Source organism: Rhinatrema bivittatum, chromosome 7, assembly GCF_901001135.1.
Source record: "Rhinatrema bivittatum chromosome 7, aRhiBiv1.1, whole genome shotgun sequence".
Classification (NCBI taxonomy): Eukaryota; Metazoa; Chordata; class Amphibia; order Gymnophiona; family Rhinatrematidae; genus Rhinatrema; species Rhinatrema bivittatum.
Window position 1 is genome coordinate 2,767,162 of NC_042621.1, and position 23,631 is coordinate 2,790,792.

A 23,631-nucleotide genomic window follows, 5' to 3' on the forward strand; every position below is an offset into this window, starting at 1 on the left:
AACAAATGAAATGAGACCCCAGGGGAGAAGGCAGTGCCCATAGACCCCCCCCCCCAAAGTATAAATACAGCACAAACAAATGAAGTGAGACCCCAGGGGAGGAGGCAGTGCCCATAGACCCCCCCCCCAAAGTATAAATACAGCACAAACAAATGAAGTGAGACCCCAGGGGAGAAGGCAGTGCCCATAGACCCCCCCCAAAGTATAAATACAGCACAGACAAATGAAGTGAGACCCCAGGGGAGAAGGCAGTGCCCATAGACCCCCCCCCCAAAGTATAAATACAGCACAAACAAATGAAGTGAGACCCCAGGGGAGAAGGCAGTGCCCATAGACCCCCCCCAAAGTATAAATACAGCACAAACAAATGAAGTGAGACCCCAGGGGAGAAGGCAGTGCCCATAGACCCCCCCCCCAAGTATAAATACAGCACAAACAAATGAAGTGAGACCCCAGGGGAGAAGGCAGTGCCCATAGACCCCCCCCAAGAATAAATACAGCACAAACAAATGAAGTGAGACCCCAGGGGAGAAGGCAGTGCCCATAGACCCCCCCCCAAAGTATAAATACAGCACAAACAAATGAAGTGAGACCCCAGGGGAGAAGGCAGTGCCCATAGACCCCCCCAAAGTATAAATACAGCACAAACAAATGAAGTGAGACCCCAGGGGAGAAGGCAGTGCCCATAGACCCCCCCAAAGTATAAATACAGCACAAACAAATGAAGTGAGACCCCAGGGGAGAAGGCAGTGCCCATAGACCCCCCCCCAAAGTATAAATACAGCACAAACAAATGAAGTGAGACCCCAGGGGAGAAGGCAGTGCCCATAGACCCCCCCCCAAAGTATAAATACAGCACAAACAAATGAAGTGAGACCCCAGGGGAGAAGGCAGTGCCCTGGGACCCCCAAAATATGAATACAGGATGAAAAGATGACCTCAGAAAGGAAGAATACTGTACCCTGAGGCCTCAAAGTATGAATATAGGATGAACAGCTGAAGAGGGACCTTGGGAAAGAAGACAACTGAAAGGAGACCTCAGGGAAGGGGAAAGCAGCTCCCTGAGACCCCCAAAGTATGGATACAGCATGAGCAGCCGAAAAGCAATTACCTGCAGAATATTTCTGAAACAATCTTCCTATAGATAAAAGGCAGCTGTGATCGGCTTGTGTTTGTCTGTTTCACCGTGCTGGACAGCGCATGCTCAGCACCGTGTGCGGTTCATCAGTAAAGGAGTCAGAAATGCAGGGCATTTTGAGGAGCAAGGGTGGCAGCCGAGTCCCTGGCAGTCCACGAGGACACTGCAACGACCCTGTATATTGGCGGGCAGCCACAGGGGTGCAAATGATGGATTAGAGCAGGGATAGCCGGGCAGACGGAGTGAGTCAGGGCCTCCATCTAAAAAGTCCAAAAGCCGTATCTGCCTGTCACTTCAGCTAGTGCAGCTGTAAAGGTTATTAAAGAACCAAAATACCTTAAAACAAAAACGGAAGAGAGACGCTGGAATAAAAGCAGTAGAAGGAGAAGCAGGGGCAAGGTGCAGGCAAGTTCCAAGAGCTGCTCTCTTTCCCTGCAATGGCAGCCTCCGTGAGGGTTTCGGGTCGTCTCTGTGACTGGCACAGTAAGCCTGGTACAATATTCACCCTGGGATTACTTCCTACAGTCAGCTTTGTTCTAAGAAATCAGTTAACAATGAATAAAGTTACCACTCTACAGTGCCTGCATCAACCCCAATGCTTCATTTGGATTCCAGTAGAAAACATAGTCCTAAACTTAAATATATATATATATTATATAATATTCTCCTAATAGATAACAAGATGATGGTCAAAATTAGTTTTGTTTTAATATTTCAAGCATAAGCATTTCTAGATCAGGATACTGGGACTTTTACTATAACTGGTGGAGAACCAGCTGAGAGAGACATAATCAACTTTGCTCTGGTCTTATAAAGATTATTTAAAAAAAAAAAAAATTCAATTCACCATTTAAACACATTTTGCCCACTGCCACAGTCTGTGCCGTTTTTCTAACTTTTGGTTGCTTTCCACAGGAAGGTAAGGAAGAGATTAGTTGATTTTCATTCTCTTGTGCCCGAAAAGTCAGTCTAGAGCAGGCATCTCAACATAAATGCAGGATGGCTTTGTTTATTTCGGGGTTTGTCCAGTCATGCCGTATATCGTCCAGGTGGTTATCAAAATCCACAAGGTATTCATAGGACCTACTGTCCAGCAAAGATGCGGCGATCCGTTGGGCCTCCAGCCAGTCCTCGCAGAAATCACTGGAATGCAAGGCAGCCACATGTTAAAGGTCTGCACCTGAACCCCCCACTTCCCCCACAACTTTACCACAGGGCATTCTGGAAAGGTCCCCGCTCTCCTCCACGGCCCCGCTGGCTTAACAGGTTATCTGGCTGGATACCAACTGGAGTCTGTGCAGACTCAGGAGCCGGTGCTGCCAATCTAAAGTTTACAGTGACATTTGGAACGGGCTGCGAGTATTCTCTAACTTTTGGTGGGTGAGAACTGACAGGACCTCCAGCAGAAACACTATTCTCAGCTTCTGCTCGGAGACCTTCATCACTGATTTATGTGAGACTCATTCATAATTATTCACATAGGGGGCTCTGCATTTTGGCAATATTCACCAGAAACAGACATGTCAGCCACATGAAACTGGCAGGTTTAGTCCTTTCCAAAGAATATCAATCAACTACCCAACCTACATGCTGCCACTGCCATGCTCCCTGCGTTTTCTGTGCCTTGATGTATGCATCTACTAGGAATGTGTGGTCTTTTGAGAGCAAAGTAGCCCATCATCGGCTTGTGAATGGTTTGGTAGCAGTGTGAAAAAGCTGCTCACATGAGGTACTCACCTGTGTATGTCTCTGCCTCTCCACCGATTGTCATGATGCTCATATGCATGAATGATGGGATGCAGACATTCCATAGTAAACTTACTATTGTCCACCTGCAACATACAGCAGCACAAATAGGTCAGACATTTACCAAAGCAATATAGACAATCCCCCCATCCTCCCATAAAGAAGGGAACCTGTATACTAGACTCATAATCTAAAATGTATTTCAACATGGCTTCCTTTAGAAATCATGTCTGATTTGCAAGAGGATCCTGGTTGGACAGCAGCAAAATGTTCTAGTGAACACGTGTATCAAGAAGAAACATTTTCTATAGGCAAATTTCTATTAGGGAGGTTCCGTAATCAAGCCTCATTTGTACTTAGACTGGGGCAGGAAAACATTTCCAATGGAAGATAGATAAAAAGCTACAAACCCACGAGGGGGTCACTTGTATGCCTCAGAGAGAGCAGGCTGTTTGAGAGCTGGGTCATGGAATTACTGTCTGCCTGGGAGACAGTTGTGCCACACAAAACTGAGCGTAACTCAGTGCATGGTCTCCGTCTGGAGGCAATAACCATGGATCATCAAGGACAGGAGATCCTTCAGCATTGTATAAAATGGTGACACCAATCTTCATTGAATTACACTAACAAAGGACTAACTTCTATGCTCATTTTTGCACCACACACACACATACGCGACTTCCGAATTAAAATAATAGATACCATTATAAGTACAGCATCATTAAATCCCTCTGCAATCCTGGAAGCTACCTTCTCAGCAACCTGGTTTGGACTGTAGAAGAAATGAAGTTAATTGCAACTGACATAAGATACTCTAACAGGAGAGAAAGTCATGAAGGGTGGGATATAAGGAGTAAAGGGGCAAGCTGAAGGAAACGGCGAAAGCAATCTCTTGACAGATGTCAAATTTACTTTAAATTACTCAACAAGAGGATGGTGAGGGAGAAAGGGAAAGGATGGGAAGCAAATTCAACCTGCGATTAGAGGGCGGGTGCTAAGACTTGTTTGCTTGCTTTCTCCTGCCTGTTGCTGTGAGCACCAAAACTGGATTCTCAGGAAGTATTCAAAAATGTTTGTCTAAGCCCAAAGGTTGCACAAAGAAGCTGCCAAAAAAACAAACAAACCCCACCACCTCCCTCTTTTCCCTTTCCTTTCCCTCCTCCTAAAGCACTGAATATGCCTCAAGAGTTCTGGATTGAGAAATCAGAGCGAGATTATTTGTAATATACCTGAAAGCATTCAAAACAAGAACAGCCAATACTAAACACGTAAAATCAAGAGCAGGGATAACAAACTAAAAGCATTTATTTCACAGCTGTCCAAGGAAATCACCATTCAGAAATAATGTGTGGAGTGTTAATAACAGCATAAGGCACAGCAGCAAACATCTGTACTGAGATATCAGCCAGCACACCTGGCATCCTTCACACGTTCATTGGCTTGGTAATATCCTGCTATCACATAGCTGTTCTCTTTGCACCAAGAATCAATCTGAAAAACAAACAGAATTACAGCAATCAATGGGGCCAAAATATTAGAAAACATATGCAAATGGTGACCCACTAATGTTGTACATGACAGCATTTACAGGAGCACGAAAAAAAGGCATAAGTGTTTCAGCTAAAAAACTATCCTCAGCAAAAGTGGTATGTGTCATCCTCACTAGTGAAATTTTTAAAAAGGGTAAAACTCCTACCCACCTTCAGAAGCTACTGACAAATCAGAGAGCAATGGTGCATATCCCCGGGTTCTTTCATAATGCACACACACACACACACACGTCAGATCCCGCTAAATGCTCCCAAGGTCGAGAATTTGAATGCAAACTTCAAGCCTTTCCGCTGATTATACAGATAGGCTCCTTTGCAGCAATATCCTCCTTGCACTAACCATGAAAAGTCCATGCAACAGATTCCTGGATAATTTTAAAGCAGGAGACATTCTTCGGATGGACATTTTGAACTGTGCATCAAGCACAGCGCAAACTCATCAGGAAAGAAACTGCATCCCTGTTGAACAGGGAAAGATTATGTGGCAGTATTTTATATTATATCCTGAAAGATTGTCAGTGAACGTTCCTTTAAAGCTTCACTAACAGCTTATTCTGAAGTGGGTGTTATAGGAAAGAGGCCATCAATAGTCCCCCCCGTACTGTAAGTATTTTTTTACCCGAAGATGCTACACTAATTTTCAAAGGGAAAGTACTCTGAAAATTAGCCCAGAAAAAACCACTGCTAATGCCCAGAGCTTTTGCAGGGGAAAATACATGCACAGCTTTGAAAATTAAAACTAGAAACCTAAACCCAAAGTCCCACCCCAGGAAGGCCCCCTACTCACTGTGGATAAACTCGACGCATACAGGGAGGGTGGGCACTTCTGCAGTTCAAAGCACTGCTCTACCTGTATGGATGGCTATCACGTGAATGCTTACTTCAACAGAAATTATCTCCCAGATATTTGTCATCACATATCTGAACAGACGGAGCTCTGACAGACTAAAGGAATTTGTCGGGGCCTTTATTTAGAAAGGCTGAGATTCCCCCTGCAGCCTTTCTCCAGCTGGAGCCTGCACTGCTCCTGCTGAGGTAACCCTGGTAACCTGTTGAACTCATGGCAGGCAGGCAAACAAGAGTTGATTTTACCTGCTACAAGCACATTAACATGCCTCAGTGGATTATTATAGACTTGCAATGCTGATTTGGCTGGATTTCAAATTAGTGGCGGCTTAGACCAAACACCACTGGCCTTAAGTCACCAGCCTGTGCTTCCTCTGTTCCGATCTACCAGAGAATTTTTGTAATTCTCTTAAATATTAAGTCGGGACCTCCGACTTAATATCATGGCGATATTAAGTCGGAGGTCCCGAAAGTTAAAAAAAGTAAAAAAAAAATTTGAAATCGGCTTGTGGGTTGAAAACCGGACGCTCAATTTTGCCGGCGTCTACTTTCCGAACCCGTGGCTGTCAGTGGGCTCGAGAACAGACGCCGGCAAAATTGAGTGTCGGCTGTCAAACCCGCTGACTGCCACCGCTCCTGTCCGAAAAGAGGTGCTAGGGACGCCCTAGTGTCCCTAGCGCCTCTTTTTACCGCTGGCCCTAATTTAAATAAATTAATTTACTGTATCGCGCTCACAGGAAAGTGCCCTGTGCGTGCACCGGGAGAGCGGGCTCTCACCCGCTGTCCCGCAATTTTTACTGTATCGGCCCGATAGTGTTTTGAATTTTAGCCAAAAAGCTTCATTTTTGTCTTATCTGACCAAAAAACCTTTTCCTAAATTTTTGTTGGGCCACTGCTGCTTTTTGGCCAACTCCAGATGTGCTTTGATGTGGTTTTTCTTCGGTAATGGTGTCTTTCTAGCCACCCTCTCATGCAAGCCAGTTAAATGCAGAGCTCTTGATATGGTTTGACTGGTGCATCTCCACTCCAGTCTCAGCCACTGAACTCTGAAGATCCTTCAAAGTGATTGCTGGCCTCTTTGTGGCTTTCCTCACAAGTCTCCTTCTTGATCCAACACTGAGTTTTGAGGGACGGCCTTGTCTAGACCAGTGATTCTCAGCCTTTTTCCCATCGTGACACACCCGACGGGCAATGCTCAAGTATGTGACACACTGCTCATTACAATCCACAGCGGAAATAACAATAAAAATAATACTGAGCCTTTATTTTAAGAATGACACAAGGGAAAGATAAGTACTCTGTCCGAACAGAAATTACATAAATCATAAACCTCCCATACCAAAACAGCACCAACTTCCACCACTCAAATAAGACAAGGCAATACTGAAAATATTACACTGGGCCTTAACACACCAATATGGCTCTTATTAGGAAAATGGAACAAGCCAGGCTGCTACAGAGCCCTACACAGAACCTACATGCCAGCAGAAAACCTCACCTCTGTCACATGTGCAGACTCTCACCTAACAAAGAATAAACAGACCATAAAGCAAAAATAGAAACATGCAGACAAAAACTGAACTAGAAACCACAACAAGCCAGAGTGCAACAAAGGAAAAAGAGAAACATCACCAGTCCTCATAAAACAAATCAAGAAATGTAAAATCAATAGCAGTAATACCATACTAATAAAAAGAAGATTATTTCAAAACAGCTGATGAATAAAATATCCAATAATTAAAAACAAATAAAAAATTTCCAGACACCAGTAAAATATTTCAAAATAACAGACACAAAGACCAAATAATTAAAAATTAGATAAAAATGCTTTGTTCTCCATACCTAGGAACATTTGATATCCAGGTGCCCTGAGATTGTCTTGAATTAGCAGGAGGGGAGGTTGCTTGCAACTTTCCTCTTTCCTTCTCTCTGTCACACACAAGCTCTCTCTCACTTACATAGGCTCTCAATCACACACATATATACATGCTCTCTCTCACTTACATAGGCTCTCAATCACATATTTACCCACATGATGTCTTTCTCACACACATACACACGCTTTCAATCACACACTTACATACATAATATCCTGTGTATGTCTGTGTGTAATTGACACCCTTACACACAAAGGGTGTCAATTACACACAGACATACACAGGCTCTCAATCTCACACACAGGCTGTCAGATCACATACTCACATGCTCTCTCTCTCACCTACACAGGGTCTCAATCACACACAGACACACACTCTCCTATTTATATACACAGGCTCTTAATCATACATACACATGCTCTCTCTCTCTCACAGGCTCTCAATCACATGGTTACACACATGCTCTCTCTCTCACACATACCCCAAGCTCTCAGTCACACACTTACATACATACTAACCCCTCTTATACACAAAGGTGTCAATCTCACACAGACATACACAGGGCTCTCACACACATACTACATGGGCTCTCAATCACACACACTTACATACATGCGGTCTCAAACACACACATACTCACTTCTCACTCTCTCCCCCCACCGAAGAACTGGTAGCAGCAGGAGCAGCAGCCTCTTCTTCCAATCCTTGCAGCCTTGAGAAGAGTGTCCCATCAGCTGGATGTGGACTTTATTCCTCTTTTTGCTCCGGCCAGATGCTGCCCGCATTTGTAAATTATCATGGTCCCTTCTTCCCGTGGACCTGGCAACTGCACACCATTTCCTCTTCCAGGCCATGGGGGTGGGAAAAAGAGACCATGCTGCTAGTGCCGCCGACCCCAGCTATCCTGCTGCCTTCCGCCTGGGCTATTGGCATTTCAAGCCTGGGTGAAGAAGAATTTGCATCTTGCTGGGGTAAAGGGGAGTAGCTGGACCAGTGGAGGACCGGGAAGTATGGCGATATCCCTGTGTGTGCTTGGCGACACATTGGTTGAGAACCACTGGTCTAGATGGTGTCTGGGTGGAATGATGCTTCCATTTCCTCACAATTGATCCAACAGTGCTCACTTGGATATTATTTTGTAGCTTTTTCCTAGCTTGTGCATGTCTATAACTTTATCTTTAATTTCCTTAGAATGCTCCTTGGTCTTCAAATTTACAGCTTTCCTTAAGATTCACAGTCTGACCAATGATACTGGAATTAGGGGGGTCTTTTATTCAGAAAGGCTGACCTTTTAAATGGATCACAGGTAGAGGCAATTGTAAGCCAATTGTTAGGGCAATATATTTCATCTGTATAAACTTGGAACTTCCACAGCAGAGGGGCTGAATACTTATGCAAACTGCATTTTTCAGTTTTGAATTTTATTTTACAAAATTGCTGCGCGATAATGAATTGTGACTTTGAAAATATAAGAGCATACTTGTTTGCAATAAAATTACTGTCTGGAACAATCTGTGTGTTATTTGTAATCCACACAAATCTGCTTTTTAGTGGGTTGAATACTTTTGCAATCCACCTACATTTTCTTGTGGTTTGACTTTTTCAGCTGTTTTGCAGCAATATTTTTACTGAATTCATTCATTTAGGTATACAGAAATAAAGGCTCTTTTACAGTTTAGCAAATATGCTGCAATCCAGCCTCCAATTTACTTATGTGACATCATCCTTAGCTGACTGCACTGCACTAATGAAACATATATATATATATTTTTTTTTTTTAATGTTTGGTGCAAGGAAGTGGTCAGCTTTTCCATTGCAGTAGCCTTGCACATTCTTTTCAGCCAGTTGTCTTTACTGAGACAGAAACTGAGTGGATATGGAGAATTTGGAGAAGGTAGAATACGTGAATACAATTTTGTCACATGATTACAATGTCATCACAAACAGGGATAGATCTATAACAGGGACACCCATAGGCAATAGGAAGGAAGGGAGGGAAGAGGAAACTCCCCCTCCCCCCCCCCCAAGATCATCAGAAATCTGAGAGACCTGGACCACCCTGCCCAGATCCTCCCCATCATGTCAATTGGCCCTGGACCTGCAGCAGCAAATCCCTGCAGCAAATTCAGTGTGGAGCCTGGGAGCCTTTGTGCACTGACAGGCCCTGTGGCACTCTGTCCCATCCTTTTGCATGGGTTGCCATTACCATGGAAATCCATATGAGAGGTGGGATGCTGATGGGCCTTACAGCACAAAAAGGTATGCAGGACCCACACTGAATCTGCTGCAAGGACTTGTTGCTGCAATGGTCCACTCTGCAGAAAATGTAGTGCTATGGCAGGGGAGGGAGGGGCACTGAGTAGGCCGCAATGGCAACACTCCAGTACCTATACAAATTTGGCACCAGAGTGCAGAGTTGCCTACATTGCCTATTCCTAACTCTTGGACTGATCACCACCACTCCTTTTTGGGCAGGGCGAAGGTAAATTCTCAGACCACAGTTTCTGTCTCCAAAAGGCAGTATGGGTAAAAAAAAAAATGGTAACACCATGCCTTGCTTACTGTGCCACCAATACTGCTCCCCATTAGGCTTGGGAACCTTGATTATTATGGGCAAGCTCTCACAAAGTATGAGCACTTGGCTTCTGCCATTTTTATAAGCTTTGGGTTTTTATTATAAGGATGGTCTCTAGCTGTGCAGAACCCCCAACCTTAAAAACAAAGCTGTCCAAAACCCATGGATCCTCTTACCAGAGTTAAAGCCACCTCCAGCATGGGTGCCAGGGCTATGGTGCCATGGAAGAGAGGTATACAGTCCACAAACAATACCTGGTGACCGTCTTTCCTTTTCTGTTTTTCGGCCACCAGAATGCCATTGACGGCACAGTGGGGGTACTTAGCTCCATGCAGCAGCACCTTGCAGTAGGCCTGGGTGGTCAGCTTAAACACCGTCATTCTCTGCCGGGCCCAGGGAACGCCAGGCGAGCCTGCAACCAACGTCTCTGCCAAGCCCCTGGCTGGCACTCCCGAGAAGGGCTGAAAGCACAAAGGGAGACCCACAAGCGAACGGTGCCGTGCGTCGCCCAGTGCCAAGGGCCTCCACCGAGCGCCAGGCGCCCCGGGGAGGGGGAGGGGGGGGGGCGGCACACCGCCTCCAGAAGCTGGGGGTGAACAAGAAATCCCCCTCCCCCACCAGGCAAGGCCCGGAAATGATGGCGGGGACCCAAGCTCGCTAGCTCTATGCAGCCTCTTCCCCGGGGGGGACTCGGGCCGTGTCTCTCGCGCGCACCTCCCAGGGGGTCTCCCTCGCCTGCTCCCAGGGACACGTTTCGCCCTAGCTCCCGAAGGCCCCACGCTCCCAGGATGCAGCGCGCCGGCCGGATGATGCTCTTTCTAACGTCACACCTTTTCCCCCCCCCCCCCCCCCCCCCAGCTCTATGGTCGCAGCAGTCTCGCTGGTTCCGGTTCTCGGCCGCCGCACAGCTCGCGCGCCGGGGGTAGTTTCCGATTTGTGTACTCGCTGTGCGGGAGCTGCGGCTGCAGGTAGGGCCGCTCCTGGGCGCGGAGCACAAGCAGGCCCCGAAGTTTCCCTGCTCCGGATCGGGGGTGGGGGGAGAGAGAGAGGCGGGTCCTCCCGCCGCCCGGTGTGAAGGGTGACATTGAGCTCCTCTTCATGCCTCGGGCTTTTTGCATAACTTCCGGGCCGAGGCGGCGCATTTAGTCTTCCCTGGAGGCTTTGGGGGCTGGGCTGGGCTCGGCACCGGCACCGCCTGCTTGGATCCTTCAAGGTCAGAGCCGTGGGCTGGGAGAGGTCGGCGTCCGGCGTGGGGATCCGCGGCGAGCCCGAGATACCCAGACTGTGCCAGAGAATGGGCGGCAGATACCCCCGGGGGGGAGGAAGGAAGGAAGGAACCCATCTCTATCCCAGGGAACGAGTTCCCTCCCTTCCCCCGCCTGCCTCCCTGAAGGGACTCGGGCCCTGATTCGGGAGTCCCGGGTTGTCTCCCTCTTTACCGGCGTTGATACGAGAAGCAGTTGCCGCCGGCAGTGAGGGCTCAGCGCTGCCCTTCTTCGCATCAGAGGCTGCTTTCCCTGCATTTCTCACTCGCTCGTAAACAAAAAAAGGAGGGATGGGGACATTTTCAGTACCTTAAATTGCTCACCCAAAAACAGGTTTAAGTTCAGGTTTCGTAGACGAGGTGAGCCGAGGGAGCAAGTCCGAGTTTCTCTTGTCCCTCTACGATTATTAATGCTAAAGCATATTCAATTTAGCGGTTTAATTTTTGGAGGAAGTTGTTTAAGGATTAAATATGTAAATCACGTTAAACAAGTAAACATCTTCCAAAATATCCTGTCTCCTTCAAACGACCTCAGATCACCTAGTACAGTGGATTTCTTGCATGCGGAGATAGACAAATTATTGGACATGCTAAGAAATGAAACTTTTATTTAAACTTGTCAAATGTATGCACCCAGATAGAATGAAGACTTAAATTCAAATAGCAAATAACGCTTTTGTGTTCATTAACTGTTATTGACTTGCTTTTCTTTTATCTTTAGAATGCTTGCTTCAAGGGTACTTACTTTAATTGGCAAGAGAGCCATTTCTAGCTCTGCCCGCCTGCGGGCCCATGGTATGTTATTTTCATGCATATTCATTTTCTGAAGCTATTTTATGTCAGATTTATTTCCATACCAATGCATATTGGTATGGAAATAAAGGTTAGCAAACAAAAAAAGGCAATACCATTTTATTGGATTAACGTGCTAGTTTTCACGAGTTGAGCATTCTGAGAAAAAATGTCAGCTCCCAAAAGCTAGTCAAGATAGTTCAATAAAAAGTTATCACCTTTTTTTTTTTTTTGTTTATTAACATATATGTGCATTCAAGTGGACTAACAGCAGCCACAGTACTTTATGCATTGGTACAAATGTTTAATAATTACCAGACAGCTTTGTTTTGCTTTTCAAAGCCACATTATTAACTACCTCATGATTTTTCCCATGTTTTATATTCCTTCCCAATTTACTACTCCTGGGGGAATTGTGCGCACAAAAACTTCTGCAAACTTTATATTGGTCAAAATAAAGACTGTCATGTAAATTGTGTTAAGTAATTACATTTTAAATTAATACAGAAAAAAGTTAGAGATGCAGAATTTCCCCAGAAATTCACTGTAAGAGTGTCCCTTTCATGCGCTCTCCCTACTCCCCTGGCCACTTTGCCCTCTCAGGCCCCAACTCCTCCACCTGCCAGTATCTCTCCCCTCCACCTCTTGGCTCACTCTCTTCCACTCTATTGTCAATCCCAGAGTTTGACCCCATTCTCAGTACTGCCCCTCACACAGGCTCCCTCTATCCCTCCTTCTCACACACACACACATCCTCTCTCTAATACACACACACACCCCCTCATACAGGCTCCCTCACTCTCTCACACATACCCTCATACAGGGTCCTCTTTCTTGCATACACACCCATACAAGCTCCATTTCTCTCTCACACACACATCCTCACACAGGCTACGTATGTCTCTCTCTCACGCACCCGTTCACACAGGCTCTGTCTCACACATACACAATCCTTACACACAGGCTAGCACCCTCACATACACACGATCCTTTTTTCATACACACTAGCTCCCAATCTCTCTCACACACACACACACACACACTCCTTCACAATCTCCTCAATCCACACTCAAGCATCCCCCCACTCTCTTACCTCCCATTCTCACACCCTCCCCTCCCTCCACACCCCCTCCCCTCATATATGCTCCCTCTCTCTGAAACCCACACTCAAGCATCCCCCCCTCTCTCTCTCTTACCTCCCATGCTCTCTCTATCACCCTCTCCTCCACAGTAGCGCAGAATTCCCCCAGGACTAATTTACTCCAGTCATTGCAGCAGCAATCTTAAATCAAGGGCCATACACCAGAGTTGCTTCTGGTATCCTGCAACCATGGACTCTAAATCCAGCCACTAGATGTTGCCATTGTACACTGACTGATACTCTCTCCTCCCATCTCCTTGGGGTCTGTGAACACTGCCTGTGTGGCTCCCCCAACTCCAGTAAGCTGGCCTGTGCAAAGCTTGCTGCCGTAGCAGCACTATATGTTAAACCAGAAACTATTCTCCTATCAATAAACAGGCTGAATTAGCCATGCTGTCTGGGACGTCTTCCATGCTGCCCTGGGCGGAACTTCTCTCCAAGAATATAGAGCTTTGACTCTATGTGCCTGTGTGGCTCTTCCTGCACAATCACTGATCCTCCCTTCTTCCATGCAGCAGTTGCATGCAGATTTTTTTCTCTCTTCTCTTCTCAGTACCTTTCACTTACGTGAAAGCCCAAAACAGCACTTTCCTAGCGTGTAGCCAGATTGACTCAGGACCAAAGGGTATTGTGCTCTCCTGATGGGAAACGGAGTCAGATTTCAAAGCTGACATCAGCCTACATATACCCGTGCAGCGTGCTTAGCTCTTCAGTATTTCTCCATCCCAAACAGAATAGTGTAACATTTTCAGCAAGAAAGAAGAGAGAAACTTTACCTTAAGAGAGCCCTGCTTCTAGTGCGGTGAAACATAATGGTCCCTCCCCCAGTCGAGACTTTCCTGAGGTGAATTCCGATATGCCTCAGAGGTGAGCCTTGGTCCGACGGCCGATCCGGCGTGGACTTAGCCCCCAGGGTGGCTGAAAGGCAGCGGGTGCAGATTCGAGCACGGCGGTGAAGGTATTTCCCTCTCCACCCACAGCTGGAGACCGTCTGGCACGCAACCGATAAGTGCCGAGACCAGGTAAGGTAGAAACTTTTACTTCTATGTCTCCGGTCTCCAAGGCTCGAATAGCCGTACTGTCCTTCCTCTGACGAGGCTTTAAAATCAGGTTGAGCAGGCCCCCATTCGGTGCGAGGGTCCACACACATGGAGACCCTCCCAAAGGGGCGCCATTTTCCCCCCTCGACTGACAGTACGCGCGGGGCAGGCCTGAGGTCTAGCTTAAACGCTTATCTACGGGGTGAGTGCACAGCGGCGCGCCCAGTGACGCACATAACTAGGCCACACGCACAACTGTGCACATAACTGTGCCGCGCGCACAAACTCCATTGCCCGCACGCACAACTTGTGCGCACTTTGTGCAGATAACGTCTGCACACCCAACATGGACAACTAAGCTCATCTGCGCGCATAACCCCACGCACAGACGAGTTTTGAAGACCTACATGTGCGCAAACAATGGCACCGCCATCCAAGAAAGTCAAGGGACTTTTTCTTTGCCCAGCCTGCCACTTAAGAGCCGCGCAGCCTGGATTGGAATCCCTCCTGTGCCAACAGTGTGAACAGACCCAGAGAGAACCAAATCAAGACCCTCTACAGCTGGGAGAGGGATCCGGAACCACTGATGATGGCACCCCGGACCTAAGTATTTCCAACTCTGCGCCCCCCACAGGAAAATTCCTCCAGGGCGACCACTACAATTTCCCCTGGGATCAACATGGACCCAGGAACCTTCTCCTGGGTGGAATTTTTTAAAGGGCTGCAAACCTTTGTCCAGGCACAACCAGCCCCTACTACCCACCTAACTCAAACCCTGCCGGAAGCTCAAGCACTTCCCGGCCCCTCCCGGGTTCCTCGAGACATGTCTCTCCTAACCAAGAGCATCCCTGATAAGGATCCAGACACCTCCAGAAGAGGAAACTGACTCCCTGGAAGAAGGAGAAATCCCCGCCCAGGGATGGAGCCATACCGGACCATGCTCCGATCCTTCCACAAGGACGCATTACCAGCCCTCGTGTCCCAGACTATAAAGACACCAGGTCTTCCAGGCACGGAGCCCACAGCGGAACCAAAGAAGAATCCCATGCTGGTGAACCTCCGTAAGGCCTCATGCTATTTTCCTATGTTGAAGCCCATCAAGGAACTGATTAACCTGGATTGGAATGCTCCAGAGGCCACTTTCAAAGGAGAGAGGTGGGCCCTAGAAGCCCAATACCCGCTGGAACCCATGGCTAAGGAACTTCTACGTTTCCCCAAAGTGGATGCCATGATCTGTGCAGTCTCAAAACGCACTACGATTCCAGTGGAGGGGGGAGCGGCACTGAAGGATGCCCAGGATAGAAGGCTGGAAGCCATCCTTAAGCAGTCCTTTGATGTTTCAGCAATGACGCTACAAATTGCTCCCTGCTGCGCATTAGTGGCACGCTCCTGTTTGATCCTCTCCAGAGACGCAACCATGCCTGGAGAAGCGATGGAGCCTGAGGTCTCCTTCCTCACCGATGCTACCGCAGACCTCGTACGCACCTCATCCAGGGGTGTCGCCACAGCAGTGGCAGCAAGAAGACAATTATGGCTCCGGAATTGGTCGGCTGACGCGACTTCCAAAGCAAACCTCACAAAATTGCCTTTTAAAAGATCCCTCCTGTTCGGGAGCGAACTGGAGAAATTAGCCAACAAATGGGGTGAATCTCCAGTACCCCGATTACCTGAGGACAGGAACAAAAGGGACATATCAGCGCTCCTCCCCCCAGAAGAACCAAGGGTAGAGGATCGCAGTGCTTTAAACCTTGCAAGAATACATAGTCCCAAGTACCTCATCCTTCAGGAAGGTCTCAGTCCTTTCGGAACAGGCACATTAAGAGAGCAGCAAGCTCGGGGGCAGGCCCCAGCCTTACCCCACAATGAGAAGACGCAGACCCATTCACAAGAAGACATAGGGGACAGACTTACCCTCTTCTATCAAAGATGGGTCAACATAACTTCGGACAAGTGGGTCCTCACTATCATTTGAGAGGGGTACTCTCTGGAATTCCAAAGCATCCCCCCCAGACAAATTTATGAAATTGCTGTGCCACTCCCACTCCAAGAGACTGGCAGTGGAAACCACACTAGCAAGGCTACTCAGCCTGAAGGCAATAGCCCCAGTGCCCTCGCTTCAACAAAATACTGGCCACTATTCCTAGTCACAGTAACTTCAGCAAGATGAGTTGGTGAGCTGTAGGCCCTGGTTCAATACCCTCCATTCTTATGGTTTCACCATGACAAAGGTACTTTGAGAACTCATCCGTCCTTCTTGCCAAAGGTAATCTTGGCTTTCCATTTGAATCAAACCATCACATTACCCACTTTTTTTTTTTTCCTAAAGCCACACAAAAATGAAAGGGACTCCTTCACATCTTGGACTGTAGTAGGGCTTTGACTTATTACAAGCAAAGAATACATGCAGTGAACAGAACTTCTCAACTTTGTGTCTTTCAATCCTATTGCACCAGGCCTGCCAGTAACAAAGAAGACTTTGTCAAATTGGATATCCTAGTGCATTCACATTATTCCAAGCGCATCAAGTGAGAGCCGTAGCAGCTTCAGTTACACATCTCCACAAGGTACCATTGCTGGATGTTTATAAAGCAGCCGTTTGGTCATCTCTACATACTTTCAAGTTGCACTACTGTCTTGACCAGCAGGCGACTTTGGACGCTACACTGGGTTCAGCAGTATTGCAGTACTCGATGGGAAAGTGAGGCTATCCACGACCATTGCGGGTTGAGTACACAAGGAACGGGGTAGATGTACTCCTTCACCATATATCAGGGTGCGTGACACAACTCTAAGCCGGGGACTCCCAGTCAGCATGGCTAATCCAGCCTGCTTATCTATGGGGGAAAAAGCAAGTTTGCTTACCGTAAACAGTGTTTTCTGTACATATAGCAGGATGAATTATCCATGCTAACCCGCCCACCTCCCTGGACAGCCTCGTCACCTTCGCTGCACTAAATAAGCTTATAGACTGAGGAGGATCGATGATCACGCGGAAAGAGTTGCGCAGGTGCACGGAGCCAAAGCTCTGTATTCTTGGAGAGAAGCTCCGCCCACACGGCGGCCGTCCCAGACAGAATGGCTAATTCATCCGGCTATCTACGGAAAACACAGTTTACGGTAAGCAAACTTGCTTTTTCCTGCCAAACCATTTTACTGAGCCACTGGACCAGGTGCATTAATAATGAGCCAGGCTTCGATTTATTTTATTAAACTTTCTTATATACCACTATAAAGACAGCTATCTAGGCGGTTTACAATAATAAGCACATAAAAACAGCTGACATCAAAATTCACATAACATGATACATCTCATTATAACAATCAGAATAAAATATAACTGAGATACCTTAAGGTCTGGAAAAAGCTTGCTTGAAAAGATGAGCTTTCAGTTTGTTCTTAAAGAGGCCGTAATCTTGTCATCTGCTGCAATTCATTAGGAGAATTAACCAATAAAAGAAAGGCCCGCACACGAGTAACCCGATATTTTGCACTTTTGATGGGGGAGAACCACCAAAAAGTTGTTAGCAGAATGCAAGTTGCGTGAGGGAGTATATTTGCGCAGTCTAGTAACTAGGTAGAAGGGGCCATCCTCCCGAAGAGATTTAAAAACTAAGGAGAGAACTTTAAATTGTATCCTGTGGGGGGAAGTTATTTATTTATTTTTATTTTTTCTATGCCGACATTCCTGTAAAAATATACAAATCATATCGGTTTACAATGAAACTTCAACATTCGCTCAGGGGCGGTACAAGGAACATTGGTGAAAGTTAACAGTGGTAGACAGGTCAACAACTCATCTTAACATATCATAAAATAAAATCCTCTCAAATGGGGATCCAGTGGAGTTGCTGAGTAATGTGATCCCTTGGGGAGCAAGGAAACAAGGAACATGTTGCTCCATTCTGTATTAGCTGCAGAGAGTGTACCATATATTTGGGCAGTCCTACGTATTAAGAGTTACAGTAATCAGTTGTACTTAGCACGAAGGCCTGAATAACCAATCGAAAATCTGAGGCTGGAATCAAGTATTGAAACCAAAGACAGACACCACACGTTAATTTACTATTTCCGTTTCTTCTGTAACTAAATATGTTGGACAGTGATATGCTCACTTTAGTATCAGAATTAAGCAGGTTTATTGTAAGTTTAAGACAAGGAGACAAAAGATTAAAACATACCTTTCCTTTAATACATCTGGACCTTGGTTATCTCCTATTTTGTCTCTATGGGAGAAAAAAAAGCTTAGCACATTTGACTCTGACTGGCAGGAAGCAATCTTTCTCCTAATGAAGACAGACCACATGTCTTCTGTTTCAATGACCATTGAAAGGCAAAGGATTTAACTTCAGAGGTCTCTGGCTGTTACAATAATGGCATATTTCCGGCTATAAAAAATGCCACATTGCATTTGTGCATGGAGCTGCTTTATTTGGTGGCAGTGGGGAACCTTGTGTATGTCCACGTAAACATGAGAAAACTGTGCAAATCACTTCTGTATTATCACCCTGCCATACAGCTCATTTGAGTTGCTGAGTCTGGTTTTCTGATAAGGGTACTCCTTTTTCAAGCTGGGTATCCAGAATCCTGCACTAGATTAACAGGGAACTCTGTTACAGCCATGATTGATAAGAAAAGGCATTTTCCTACTCCAGTTCATACAACTGGAAACCATTGGCATTTTTGTAGTGAACCGACAGGCCTCTCACATTGTTTTTTTGTTTTCTTTTGGAAGCTGGTGTAGTGAAAACTGAAGATTACGCATCAGGGTACTTCGATAATCGGGCTGTCCCATTACCTGACGCCATGTACGTGCAGCAGCTCACCGATGTTCAGAAACTTCTGAAGGAGAAGGAGAAAGGATCGTGGACCACACTCAGCAGTGATGAGAAAGTGGAGAGTAGGTGTTCATTGCAAGAAAGCATTGCCTCTGCAGTGTCCTGGGAATCTTTCTGCCAGGAGCAGGACCCCAAAGCAATGCATTTGTCTGAACATTAGCCAGCAAACTCTCAACCCAGCTTTTTATAAAATAAAAACAAGATAGTAAAATCTGACAGTTATCTGCATTATTGCATGCAGTTAACCCATGCAAGGTTTCTGAGGCAGGAGAAAGGATCGTTAGTTGCTCTAGAGTGCAGGAAGTAGCTTCCCTTGTACAAATGACTCCTAACTATATGGTATAGGCAGTAAATTGCATTACCATGTAAGATTAAAATTAAATGTAAATTGTAAGACAGCTGTAGTAGGTGCACAGGCTGGTCATTTAACTTAGCAGGGAGGTCTTAGCTGTTACTTAGCTCAGTACAGATATCCAAACCATTCCCAAGAGTTGCTATGAGGTGTTGCTTCTGAAGGCAGAATTTTCAGAGTATTGCTCTGTTTCCTTGCTGAAGCTACTGGTAGTTACCACCTTCTGTACAGAAGAATCAGCTAAATTTTCAAAGGTCCGTCCTAACTTACATTAGCAACAAAGTCCCTTAATATCACTGCATGACACTATCTCCACTTGTAATCAGAGACACCTACTCATCAATGCTTATTTTTGTAGCCCTGGCAGCAGTGGTACAATAGGATGTTTAGCCAGAAGGAATCTACCTAAGCAGCCTATACTGTGATAGTGAAAATTAAATATCACTGTTCCTTTCCTTTCCTAGTATATCACATTAAATTCAAGGAGACCTTTGCTGAAATGCATAAGGGAACCCAAGAGTGGAAAACTGTTATTGGGGGTATCTTGTTCTTCCTTGGCTTCACCTCCCTTATCGTCCTTTGGCAGAGGACTTTTGGTGAGTAAATGGTATGGGAGAGTGACTATTTTCATCTGTGCTTGATTCTCTGCGGCATTGACTAGATGGCTGCATCCAGAGACAAAATGTGCCGTTGAGCATTTTCATTTAAGCTGTTCAGACCCTGTGTGCTGCCATGCACTGTCCCCCCTGCTGCTGTGCAAACTTCCCATTCACTGCCTTTCAAACACGCACCCTGTATTTGCACACCCATCGTGTCATCTCCCGGCAGCAGCTGTAGCTTCCCTAGGCAGTGTGCCGAGAACAGAAGGCTCCCATTTTCCAACACAAGTTCATAGCTCTGATTGGTTCTGGTAGATTCACCGGTTGTCACTTGGTATTCTTGCAGTTTTTGGCCCTGTTCCTCACACGTTTTCTGATGAATGGGTGGAGCGGCAGACCAAGAAAATGCTGGACATGAGAATTAACCCTGTTCAAGGCATGTCTTCCAAGTGGGACTACGACAAGAAAGAGTGGAAGAAATGAATCGTCCGTGAGATTAAATGCAGCAGTTCTGAAAACCTTGATAAAAATCGTAAATGACTCCACATTTTACCTGGCTGCTTACATGCAGTAAATTCCATTGCTAATAAAGTACTGGTTGACTTGAACTTCTTTGTAATGGTGTTTAGTACTTTCAAGCAGGTTAGAATGAGGGCTTTCTGATTTTAGCTTTTAATCGATAAACTCTGATAGAACACTCCTGATGCCAAAAAAATAGGTGTTTGTTAGATAAACCCACTTCCCCTAGTACAGGAGTGACCAAACAGGCCCGGGTTTCAGCGTCTCCACAATGATATGAGATAGACTTGCATCTAGTAGAGGCAGTTCATGCAAATCTATCTCATGCATATTCATGGTGGATCTCTTGAAAACCAGGCCTGTTTGTGGCTCCCCCAGGACTGGAGGTGGCCTCCCCTGCCCCCTAGTATTTTCTTACCCTGAAACCTTGACTTTGGTTTTTGTGCCTTTTCTATGCTAAGGACTCCTCAGCTACACAAATGAATGTATTTAATTCATTGGGAAAAGGCACCCACCAATAAACACTGATTTTTGGTACCCCCAAAGAACCCCTAATTAGCAGGAAATTTTCAATGTATAAATACTTTAAAATCAGAAGCCCTAGTTATAATATCTAATGCTAGCAAGGGAAAATAGGATTAGTGGTGCCATAGACATGTGAGTGTAAAGTAATTGTAGATGCCTCATAAGCTTGTAATGCAATGGCCAATGTTTCAGGAGAAGTCCTAGGGTACAAGCTCAAGACCTGTTGTCGTCATGTCAGCCTTTTGGCTAAGATCCAGTTGTAGGGTCTCAGCAGAGAACAAGTCCTTTCTTGCCCTTCTGGTTCAGGTTAAAACCCTACTTCATGGGTGGCTAACTCCAGTCCTTGAGAGCCACGCACGGCTCTGATTTTTAGGATATCTATAATGAGAATATACATGTGATAGATTTGCGTGTGCTGCCTTTATTGTATACCGATCTGTCTGATGCATATTCGTTGCGGGTTCCTGAAAACCAGGCCTGTCTGGGGCTCTTAAGGACCGGAATTAGCTAACCCTGACCCACACAATATGGGAGGATAAGGCAGTGCTACGTGACGCCAGTGAGGAGACAATTGCACTATGACTATTGTCAAAGCAGGAGCCTTAAACCTATTAACTTTTTTTTTTTTTTTTAATATTTTAACCGGTGCAGTTTATTCTGTGACCTTGGTCAAATCACTTTCTCCTGCTTTACCTTGGGCTGTAGTTGAAAATGAGATTTCTTCTGGCTTTCCTAGGTAACAAAATCTTCACCATTGAATATCCCATAAGACACACAAAAATCATTATAGTATTCTTCCTCCTCCCCACCCCATCCATCTATACTATAATCATAACTTCCCAGTGACAATTCACCCACCACATATATATAATGGTCCATGACAGCTTGAGTGTAGCACCATTGTGCACGTAAAAGCACCCCCCCCCCCCCCCTACACACTCCTATTTCTAGGTAGATTTTTCTCCATTTCTTGCTGGTTGGACCCTATTCTGAGGGGTTGGGGGTTTTTTTTTTAAATTTTATTTTATTGGTAATCTTGTTGGAATCAGACTGTCTGCACTATTATTCTTCCAAAAATCTCAGGTATGTGCTTTTGTGTGTGTAGCAGGGATAATATCTGAAGCGGTTTCTGAGGTATGGCAGGGCCATGAGCTGTGTATGTATTGTATTTGCTTTATTGCCTTTCTCTATAAACAAAGTAGATTACAGTTAAGGTATGTGAGCACGCAATACAGCTCAATAGAAATACATTAAAAAAAAACAAAATTCATGTTGCAGGAAGCAGCTTTCAAAGCCTGTAGGAAAGCAAAAAAAAATCCCCTAAGGAAGGATCCTTATGATTTTGACTGCACTGCCAATCTCTAAACCAGCTTTTGGTGTTAGTACTGCTTGTAAAAGACCGTGTAGGTATTAAATGAGGGGAAAGGAAGGAATCCCCTATCTGACGCCCTGCTATTGCGGACATAGAACTGCCCTGTAATCAATGCTCTCAAATACACAGGGCAGCTGCCCAGTTGTCCCAAGGGCAATGGTCATCTCCCATAAGGTAAGAAGCTGTCCCTGGGCCTGGCCCTTTAACACGGTCAGCAGCTGGGGGTGACTCCGTGCCCCCCCCCCTCCCCCTGCTCGCCGGGCGGGGCCTCCCTGTGACCTGCAGAGAGCCACGTGCAGCCCTGCCCAGTGGGGACAGCGCTCCGGAGTCACTTCGCCTGCCGCCGCCACTGCAAGCAGGCACATCCCGGGGCTGGGCGCTGCTGCCCCCTGACCTGCGCTGCCCCCTCCGTAAGTGACTCCCTCATCCCCCGCCTGTTCCCAAGGGCCAGCACTCCCGGTTCCTTACCCCGATCCGCGCCGCTCCCGAGTCCCCTCGCCGGCTCCGCCCGGTGCTGCTCCTGACCCTTTCCCCCTCTGTCTCCGGTCCCCGATGAGCGCCGCTCCCAGTCCTCCTCTCCGGTGATGTTTTGGCGACGGTTTCCAAGCGCCTCTCTTTGCTGTTTCTCTCTTTGCAGAGCCCGGGGATCCTCGCGCCAGGAGCCATGGGGAGTGGAATGAGCAAGGTACGAGCCCCCCCCCGGAACTTGGTAACCCGGCGTGTAGGGGGCACACGATCCGGATTAAAAACCGGGCTTTGCTTTGCCGGCTTTCAGAAACTAGCGCTACTGAAATAACATCTCAGAGGGCTTTAGCAGCCCCCCTTAGAAACTCCCCTGCAGCCACCTCTGGGGCGGAGGTAGCAGTGCCGAGAGCCGAAAACCCCTCGGCTCCGTGCCCCTTCAGAAATGCTGACTCCAGACCCACAGGGATCTTAAAGATATTCTAAGAACTACAAACAGGACTTCCTGAGCTGATGCCCTCCTTATCTGAGATTTACAAAGCCGCCCAGGTCAGGTCCCTGGCCTGGGCGGCTTCCGAGCAGCGCTGTGAGGCGGCAGCTGCTGCTGCTGCTTCCTATGGGAGGGGAGAGCATGCGTCTGTGCAAGGACCCAAGACTGATGACTTGCAAGGGCCTTAAATAACGGAGCATGGGAGCCAGCCAAGCTTTTTAAAATTAGAGACACAGCATGCGGGGGGGGGCAGGAGCTGTGAGCCAGGACTTAAAGGAACAGCGGGAGCTGAGTCCTCAGCCTATCAAAGTGCCGCTTTCCTGTTGTGGTGCTGCTCCTCAAGGATCTCCTTTCCGTTTTGCTTTCCTAGAGTTACCCTTCCAAATGATTGCACCCCAAATCCCCGCACCCCCACAAGGCTGGTTCCCTGGGCGGCCCTTCGGTTAAGCAGCCCCCCCCCCCGGGTGGCAGCAGCTCCCTCTCCCCCCCCCCCGGGGCAGTGGCTCCA

General features: G+C 46.7%; 3 protein-coding genes across 8 annotated transcripts in view; 2 read left to right on the forward strand and 1 right to left on the reverse strand.

Annotated features, from left to right (window-relative positions):
• Positions 1-1,821: 1,821 nt before the first annotated feature.
• On the reverse strand, positions 1,822-23,257 carry EMC8 (ER membrane protein complex subunit 8). Of its 2 annotated transcripts, none has more exons than XM_029608069.1 (5): positions 22,640-23,257; positions 4,299-4,375; positions 3,587-3,656; positions 2,876-2,970; positions 1,822-2,281 (listed from the first exon to the last, which is right to left on the reverse strand). In XM_029608069.1, exons 1-5 carry the CDS (start codon positions 22,835-22,837, stop codon positions 2,122-2,124), a joined length of 600 nt encoding a protein of 199 aa, XP_029463929.1. In that variant the 5' UTR covers positions 22,838-23,257; the 3' UTR covers positions 1,822-2,121. The 2 variants fall into 2 exon arrangements, with proteins under 2 accessions (XP_029463929.1, XP_029463928.1); XM_029608068.1 differs by lacking the exon at positions 22,640-23,257 and adding an exon at positions 9,909-10,524.
• Positions 10,581-20,363, forward strand: LOC115094953. 2 transcript variants are annotated; one of them, XM_029608070.1, is made up of 5 exons: positions 10,581-10,700; positions 11,718-11,791; positions 18,702-18,866; positions 19,621-19,752; positions 20,102-20,363. In XM_029608070.1, exons 2-5 carry the CDS (start codon positions 11,719-11,721, stop codon positions 20,236-20,238), a joined length of 507 nt encoding a protein of 168 aa, XP_029463930.1. In that variant the 5' UTR covers positions 10,581-10,700; position 11,718; the 3' UTR covers positions 20,239-20,363. The 2 variants fall into 2 exon arrangements, with proteins under 2 accessions (XP_029463930.1, XP_029463931.1); XM_029608071.1 differs by lacking the exon at positions 10,581-10,700 and adding an exon at positions 11,282-11,356.
• The window catches only part of LOC115094950 (dual specificity protein phosphatase 22-A-like), a 68,017-nt gene continuing 66,822 nt past the window's right edge, over positions 22,437-23,631 (forward strand). The window contains exons 1-2 of one of the 4 annotated variants that reach the window (XM_029608064.1): positions 22,437-22,581; positions 22,809-22,856. In XM_029608064.1, coding sequence (XP_029463924.1) covers positions 22,836-22,856 — 21 coding nt within the window. In that variant the 5' untranslated portion in view covers positions 22,437-22,581; positions 22,809-22,835. The remainder of the gene's footprint in view (positions 22,582-22,808; positions 22,857-23,631) is intronic. The other 3 variants (XM_029608063.1, XM_029608065.1, XM_029608067.1) reach the window with 3 other exon arrangements.